General features: G+C 44.1%; 1 protein-coding gene across 1 annotated transcript; it reads left to right on the forward strand.

The window, feature by feature from the left end:
* Nucleotides 1-1,673: 1,673 nt before the first annotated feature.
* LOC124470917 (keratin, type II cytoskeletal 8-like) lies at nt 1,674-7,039 on the forward strand. The gene is made up of 9 exons (XM_047025126.1): nt 1,674-2,185; nt 4,049-4,257; nt 4,353-4,413; nt 4,515-4,610; nt 4,742-4,906; nt 5,030-5,155; nt 5,338-5,558; nt 5,698-5,756; nt 5,911-7,039. Exons 1-9 carry the CDS (start codon nt 1,793-1,795, stop codon nt 6,066-6,068), a joined length of 1,488 nt encoding a protein of 495 aa, XP_046881082.1. The 5' UTR covers nt 1,674-1,792; the 3' UTR covers nt 6,069-7,039.
* Nucleotides 7,040-8,185: the final 1,146 nt, after the last annotated feature.

The following is an 8,185-nucleotide window of genomic DNA, read 5'->3' on the forward strand; positions in this document are numbered from 1 at the left end:
TGTAGGCTCACAGCTTAATTGAACTCAAACCCATTTCAATTCATAACTTGCAAATGCATTTCACACGCAAACACATGCCAGCGTGCACACTTGCAAAGATTTGTGAAAAGTTCCTGTCTGTTTGAAGGCACACAACAGACGACTGGTGCATATGCACACTCATATTCACAAGAACATTACAATACATTTCCATGTTAGTCATTTAGAAGATGCTTAGCAAACGCGCATCCACACACAAGTGAATTAAAATGATCCATGCCTGAACCACACACAAACTAACATTACATGCGCTTGGATTTGCTCACACTGCATAAATGAATTTGATTCAAATGAATGGCCATTCCTTCACTCCTGAGTCTGTATAATTCCTTTTATTGTTGTGATTTACTCACGCAAGCCTGGTGTATAGTTCAAGTATTTACACAAGATGTGTGCCAGCCAAGTGATATGTGGATGGCATCTGTTTGTGTTTAGGTGTGTGTGGGAGAGAGAGTGAAAGAGCCACTTTGACAATGTTTGTAAAATAGAGCTGCTAGGAGACCTATGGGGCCGTGAGAAGCCTAGGGGTCAGATAAGACGAAGAGAGAGGTACTGTTGCAGCAGTGACTGGGACGAACACCCTCCACTGAAGGTGTCTCTGAAAGGACTTTGAATGATTTGATCAAGAAATCAAACAGTCATCAAACGCAAAACACATTCTCTCACCCTGACTAGTCACACATGGTAGCTAAGAAGATTCTTGCTACACATCTGGCTAACATACAACTGAAATCAAGCTCCAGTTAGAACCTCCCATGCATTATTACATACAAAATTAAGCTGCATTGTTTAAATGTTAAGTTTCACTCTGTCAATACAGCACTCAGAGTATGGGTGTGGTGGTAACAGAGAGACTACTATGCTGAAAGAAGTTGTAAAATACATCATTCGTTCAAGCATAACGTTTCTGAGAAGTTCCCCATTCTGTAGTAGTGGCTGTGTTACTGTGTAACTTTAATAATGTAGTATTGTCCAGTATGCCCATAGCAATTTGGTGAGGTAACTATATTTAGCAACATTCTGTTTCTCTTGCTCCCCCTGTCGTAACAAGTCTTTACACAATGATACATGAATCTGGCCAAGTTCCTTTTTTTATTTATGTACATACAGTAGTTTATGTAGACCATACAGTTATTCCACAACATTCCCTGATGAACATGTTTCCAGCTGGAAGACGTCAAACTTCCAAAATCTTTTTTTTTCTCAAACTTACTCTACAACTCACAACTCACTTTCATTACCACAGAATTTAAAGAGATTCTGACCTCTGCCCTTCAAACTGCAATGGTCACATTCTACATTAGACTGATTGTCCTCCACCACTTTCTCACTTTGTCTCTGTTAGCCTCTAGCCAGGGCAAGGGAAGGGTGTGCCAGAATTATTGCTTCACAATCTCTTGCAACCAGTCTGACAGGACTAGCCACTCCTCTTAGCCACTCACTGCTACGGGAACCAGGGAGCAGAAACTCCAGGCTACGATAGGAAGAGGGAGGGGGCTAGGGAGGGGCGTGCAACCTGCACAGCTCTGCTGAATTGAGCTGCGTTCAGGCCAAAATGGGTGTGTCAACTCTCTTCAGGTGGAGGCGGAACCACCCTCCCCCTCCTTGTATGTGTGTGGAGATAAAAACCAGCCGGTGTCAGGAGTTAGTTACTCAGAGGGACTTGACTCTCCTTTGAAGCCTACTCCTCCTCCTGTCCTCCATCTACTTTCTCTTTTCAAAGACGACACTAGCCCTTTTTACGACCGCAACTATGAGTTACAGATCAGGCAACACCACAGTTCGCAAGAGCTTCTCCAGCCGCTCCTACGCCGCCCCCCAGACCGCCCGGGTCAGCAGCATGTCTGTGCGTCAGTCTGCCGGTGGATTCGGTGGTGGTTCCGGCTTTTCGTCTGGTAGTGGCATGGGCGGAGGCAGCTACGGTTTCAGCAGCTCCAGTGCAGGTGGCTATGGAGGTGGCCTCGGCTCTGGATTCGGTGGCGGAAGCGGCGGATTCATTGGGGCCCCCATCACGGCAGTCACAGTCAACCAGAGCCTGCTGGCCCCCCTCAACCTGGAGATCGACCCCTCCATCCAGATTGTCCGCACCCAGGAAAAGGAGCAGATCAAGGGCCTCAACAACCGCTTTGCTTCCTTCATCGATAAGGTGAGTTTCTGTTCACCCTGTGCAGCGCACACATCATTGACACTAGTTAGCTATTCTCTTGAGCCTTTCCTGTCTTGGAAACAAACCGTAGGCAATTTTTTTGTTTGTCTCTTACACAATTCAGATTTGCTGAATGTACCCATGGAGTGAATTTTTGGGAAGCAAATAGCTTTGGAGTAGCTGAGTGAAAGTTCTCATCACTAAACTGTTGAAAATCTATGTCAAAGTTGGTTAACATTCTCTGATGTTTAACCCTCTGACAAAAGTTAATGGAATCAGTCCATGATGCACAAAGCACCATGACATGGTTAATTTAGGGACAAACAGTAAGATATGAAATAATGTACTGGCACATGCATATATAAACATAGCATTTGTCAGTCCGTTAGTTGTGAAAAGATGAATCTGTTAACCAGATGCAGACCTGACCACAGGAATCCAAATGCGTAATTGAAGTTAATAAAAGACAAGGCAGTTTGTGTGTGGGGGGGGTTGTGAATCTTATCTGTGCAGTTAATCTATCAATATCTCACTCCCTTTAAGATTAGGAGAAACATTTACAAAACCCTGTCTGTTTCTGGTCAGAGCTTTTCATGAACAGACAACCCCACCCAACCCCAAAGAACTCTTGGTTTGCTGAAAGGTAGCTTGCAGCCTATCCGGAGGCTGTAGCTGCGACAGTGTCCCAAGGTGCTATCTAAATAAGGGTGGAGATTCAGTGGAGTGACTCACCCTACCCATACCTCTGAGATAGGTTCCCACCCCTGCTTGTCTATCCACAAAGCGTTTACAGAGTCCGAAGTCTAGCATTTGCAACTATCACACAGTTGTAATAGAGTGGCAGGAATGTAAAGTGTGCAGAGTGGTGGAGCAACTTTCACTCATTGCCTGAAGCAACCACTTATTGGTTTGGAGAACATTCCCACCACATTCTAGGCATAGTTACCTACAGTCTGTGCTCTTACCCATGCCAACTATGGCACCACTGCAGACTCAGCGCTGAGTACACTTTGGATTTGGCTGAAAGTCAACTCTCACCAGAAGCTGAAGAACAAAGTAAACACACCCTCTGAGCCTGTATACTGAACGGCTTTTGTCTGGTGCAGTTTTACCCACCACACCTAGTTTTTTTTATCCACCGAAGGCCTGAATGCGTGGCCTCGGGAATGAAACAGAGCATGTGTGATGAGTCATCGCCACCAGGGATGATAGGTAAAGCATAAATCACTTACAAAGCAGAAACCCCTCCCTGGCAGTGAGAGAAAAGGAGAGGGGGATGGGGGGGGGTTACACACAAGATAAGAACTCACACTTTGTGGTCTTTTGTTTTGAGTGTGAGGAATGAGGACCTCCATGTCCCCAGACAGGTTTCTTCATGCCCTCCTAGGATGTAGACGGCTCCAATTGGGTGTGTTTTCACATCAGCATATGTCGTTTGGGGTTATAACATTTGTGGACAGGGAGTGGCGTGTGCCCAACCCTGTGATGCTATCTACCGAGCTATGCAGGTACAGGGCGTGGGGTTTTAGTGCCTTCTGGATATCTATGGCTAAGTCCGATTGTACTGTTATTTTTGGCCATATGCCTTGAACTCTGCATCTTTTTTTTCGAATACTTTTTTCAACTAAACATGGATTTAAGACACAAGTTTAAACAATTAATAAAACATGTTCTTACCTCAACAGGATTCTGGCTAGTCACATATGATAGCCAAGATTCTTGCTACACAGCTGACCCTAACCCTGATCCATTACTTTGAGAACTTACAGATGCGTTGGTCCATATATACAGTCAGTCAACCAAGTTCAGTCAACCATTAGAATTGACCATTCAACCACTAACTTTTTCTACCTCTCTCTACAGGTGCGCTTCCTGGAGCAGCAGAACAAGATGCTGGAGACCAAGTGGAGCCTCCTGCAGGACCAGACCACCACACGCTCCAACATTGATGGCATGTTCGAGGCCTATATCGCAAACCTGCGCAGACAGCTCGACGGTCTGGGCAACGAGAAGATGAAGTTGGAGGGAGAGCTGAGGAACATGCAGGGCGCGGTGGAGGACTACAAGAACAAGTGAGTGATTGAGCAAATGCTAAGGCTGCTAAACATTCATGTTCCATTGTGACTGCCCAAAAGGACTTGTTTACATAGACTGTGCATTTCCCTAGGTATGAGGATGAAATCAACAAACGTGCCTCCGTGGAGAACGAGTTTGTCCTCCTGAAGAAGGTAATACCATGAGCAAATATTCTTTGGCTTGTTTGTGTTTGTTGAGGATTTATTGGAACTCTTCAGAAGTGCATTTCGTGAACTGTTTTCTCCCTTCCCAGGATGTTGATGGTGCCTACATGAACAAGGTGGAGCTGGAGGCAAAGGTTGATGCTCTTCAAGATGAGATCAACTTCCTCAGGGCTGTCTACGAGGCGGTACGAAACATCCTCTTTGCAATTCGCATGAATCCCATCCGTGGTTGTGTAACATGCTATCCAATTTCCTTTACTTTGCTAATGTTGGATCCAGGCTCTGATGTCCTCTCTGCCTTCTCCTTGTTCTCCAGGAGCTGCGCGAGCTGCAGGGCCAGATCAAAGACACATCGGTCGTGGTGGAGATGGACAACAGCCGTAACCTGGACATGGACTCCATCGTGGCCGAGGTCCGCGCTCAGTATGAAGACATCGCCAACCGCAGCAGAGCCGAGGCCGAGACCTGGTACAAGCAGAAGGTGAGTAAAGGCTGCTGTTTGTGAAACAGGACGTGGAGAGAAAGAAATTGCTGGACGAGTCTTGAGAGTCTCGACCTTTCACTTGATGTTGGTACACTAACCTGTCTTCTGCTTGGGAAATAGTACGAGGAGATGCAGTCTTCTGCTGGACAGTATGGTGAGGATCTGCGTTCCACCAAGGCTGAGATTGCTGAGCTGAACCGCATGATTGCCCGTCTGCAGAATGAGATTGAATCAGTCAAGGGACAGGTAAGGCGCTATGTTGTTTAAGAAACCCCTCTCTGCACCAAACACTAGCATATTAGCATTAGCTAATACTAAAGCTCCTTATTTTTTTGTTAAGAGCTAATCTAGAGACTCAGATTGCCTAAGGATACCTGGTCCAGCTAACTTGGTCAAATATTAAGAATATCTTCCATCTTTTTCACCAGCGTGCTAACCTGGAAAGCCAGATTGCCGAGGCAGAGGAGCGTGGTGAGATGGCTGTGAAGGACGCCAGACTCCGCATCAGTGACTTGGAGGCTGCCCTTCAGAGAGCCAAGCAGGACATGGCCCGCCAGGTGCGCGAGTACCAGGAGCTGATGAACGTCAAGCTGGCCCTGGACATTGAAATCGCCACCTACAGGAAGCTTCTAGAAGGAGAGGAGAACAGGTGAGGAAAATGCTTGTTTGCTGCCCTCAGCACCCTCCTCATGACAAACCTTATGTCTTTTGATGCATGGTCAAACATTAATAACATCGCTACCATTTGCCACTGCTGTTAACATATGCTGACAATGCTTCATTCACAGACTGACCTCTGGTGGCTCCTCTGCAACAATCCACGTCCAGCAGACCTCCGGTGGTGGAAGTAAGTGGAACTTCAGTCCTTGTCTTATCATTCAAGCACATTCTAAACCCTGATTTATATGACTATTCATATGTGGACCTTACCAATAGTCATGCCACAAGCCAAACTACAGTTGTCACACCTGCTAGATCTAAAGACTTGTCTTGGTTTCCAGACTACTCCAGCATGGGTTCCAGCATGGGTTCCGGCGGTGGGTTCGGCTACGGCGGTGGCAGCAGCCTGAGCAGCGGCGGCGGCTATGGAATGGGCGGAGGTTCTTCCATTACCAAGTCCTCCGTCAGCTCCGTCAGCAGCTCCAGGAGACACTTTTAGACAGGAAGGAGTCAGGTCTCTTTCCCTATCTGCATGTCTCAATCCAGACCCTGTACCTATCCATGGTGCTATCCAATACACTTTGACACAGCTTCTTCCCTCTTGAGGAAAAGTGAGAGAGCGAGGTATTTCCCGACCCACATCCTGGTTGATAAATTGTGTACTCCTGTGCCTTGTAGAAACTCTGCGGATACAGAGAAAGATGTTTTAGTATAGAGAGGGATGAACATGATATAGAACTGTGTTTCTCATAGGTCGAAAAATGCTCGCTTTCCTTTCATTTGCCCTCTTCACCACCACTGACAGGCTATCCAGAAGTCATGACCCAGCATGGCCAAATTTGCAATCTTTCTGCACTGATGTCATTGAAATGGAAAAAAAATATATAGTTTATACATCTAAAGAATTATTGAAGCCAAACACTGAAATCACTTTTCTAGGAACCTCCTTGTCTTATTACAACTTGTAACTATCAACAAACTGACATAATGCTGTAGCAGCCTCTTAATGGTGGTCAGTCATATTCTTCCATTAGATTCTGTAGGGATGTTTTGGTTGGGCAGCTGAATGACGTAACCCGCATCCTCAATCCTCAATGTCAAAAGGATGATTGCAGTCTAATCAGAAATGACTATTCTACTTAACCATTGTATAACTGTTTTGTTGTTTGTCTGTTGCTGTGGCTGTAAATCGTCAATTGCTAGTTTCTCTGTACTGAAGAAGAATATACAGATTTGCCACTGTCCTCTTCACATGTTAAGCTTTAGGGTTGTTTTGGGCGAGGTGTGCTCTGAATTGTTTTCCTCTTTGTTTGGTTTCTGTATTTCATTAGATCAAAATGCAACAACGTTTTGACCAGATTTATTTTTAGGTGTTAAGTGTTCAAAAGTGTACCATCTTATGTTTTGAAATGTGTCCAAAATGCTGAAACGCTGAGAAATAAGAACCAATAAAATAACTCTGAGACATAACATGAGTATTTTTCCTTTCAAAGTGGTGTTGTTCATTGTATTTCAACTTCACAACTTGTCTACCTGGAAGCTTCTTTATTCAAATGGTTCAGGCATTTTGCACAAAATTGGGTATAGTGAAACTGCCATTAATATGATAATTTTATGAAAAAATAGCTTTTCTCTAAAACTGGCAGAATTATAATTACACATTTATCAAATAATTAGTTAGTGAATACATTTTCAACTAGCCTCATCTACTCTAAAACATCCTCCTGTAGTACAATCGATAGTGACGGGAATGGGCTTCCTCTACCATTTTGTGTACTCAAGGTGGACCGATGACATGTATATTATTATAGCTGTTTTGATAGTATCCATATACAGTAACTCACAGCCAAAAAAGAATCTTTCAAGTTACAACACAGATGACTTTACTGCCAACATTACCTTCTCACAAAATGATAGAAGAAGATTAAGTATATATACCGACCAAAAACACAGTAGCAAGAGTCATCAGGAAATTGCATACATTTTACAGATGCATTGTAATTGATCATGGTAGGCCATATACAGTCCACATTCAACAATCATTTGGATAAATAAAACCGAAGAGAACCAAATAATGTGCATCACCTCACACATGATGTGACATTGACCTTCGGCAATGGGATTTGCAAACTGCAAAAATGCTCAAACAATGGGCTAATTAGGATTCCTCCAGTAGGAGGAACCCTATTGTATTTAAAAAAAAATCTTATTATTATTTTCCTTGCGCCACTATACCTCAAAGAGTTATGGGTCACACATTTTCTAATTTGGCACAATGATACCACAGGCTAGTGTATACCCCTACACCAAGAATGGGCCATTGTTAGGGCCATGACTTTAAGGTACAAAAAAAGTACAATTTTCCAAGTGATGGCATTTCCACCCCATTGCTCCAATTCTTCTGACCCTTTATGTACATGTCTCATTTAAGCTTCACGGACCCATAAGGTTCGCCATGATGGATTCTCCTGTATGATGAAAATTTGGGATAACCTTCAAAACTCTTCCCCTCATAAACCATAGGTCCAATTGACTTGAAATTAGTTATAGATGTGTACGATACATGTCTTTCCAACCGTTATTTAGGATAAATAAATAGAAAAGGTGTGTATTCAT

This window comes from Hypomesus transpacificus, chromosome 9 (assembly GCF_021917145.1).
Source record: "Hypomesus transpacificus isolate Combined female chromosome 9, fHypTra1, whole genome shotgun sequence".
NCBI lineage: Eukaryota > Metazoa > Chordata > Actinopteri > Osmeriformes > Osmeridae > Hypomesus > Hypomesus transpacificus.

Excerpts from the sequence above, each read along its gene's own strand:
- LOC124470917 (XM_047025126.1), top strand. The coding sequence starts at position 1,793 with ATGAGTTACAGATCAGGCAACACCACAGTTCGCAAGAGCTTCTCCAGC. Across the intron at positions 4,414-4,514 it reads AGTTTGTCCTCCTGAAGAAG|GATGTTGATGGTGCCTACAT; the intron begins GTAATACCATGA and ends CTCCCTTCCCAG. Across the intron at positions 4,907-5,029 it reads AGACCTGGTACAAGCAGAAG|TACGAGGAGATGCAGTCTTC; the intron begins GTGAGTAAAGGC and ends CTTGGGAAATAG.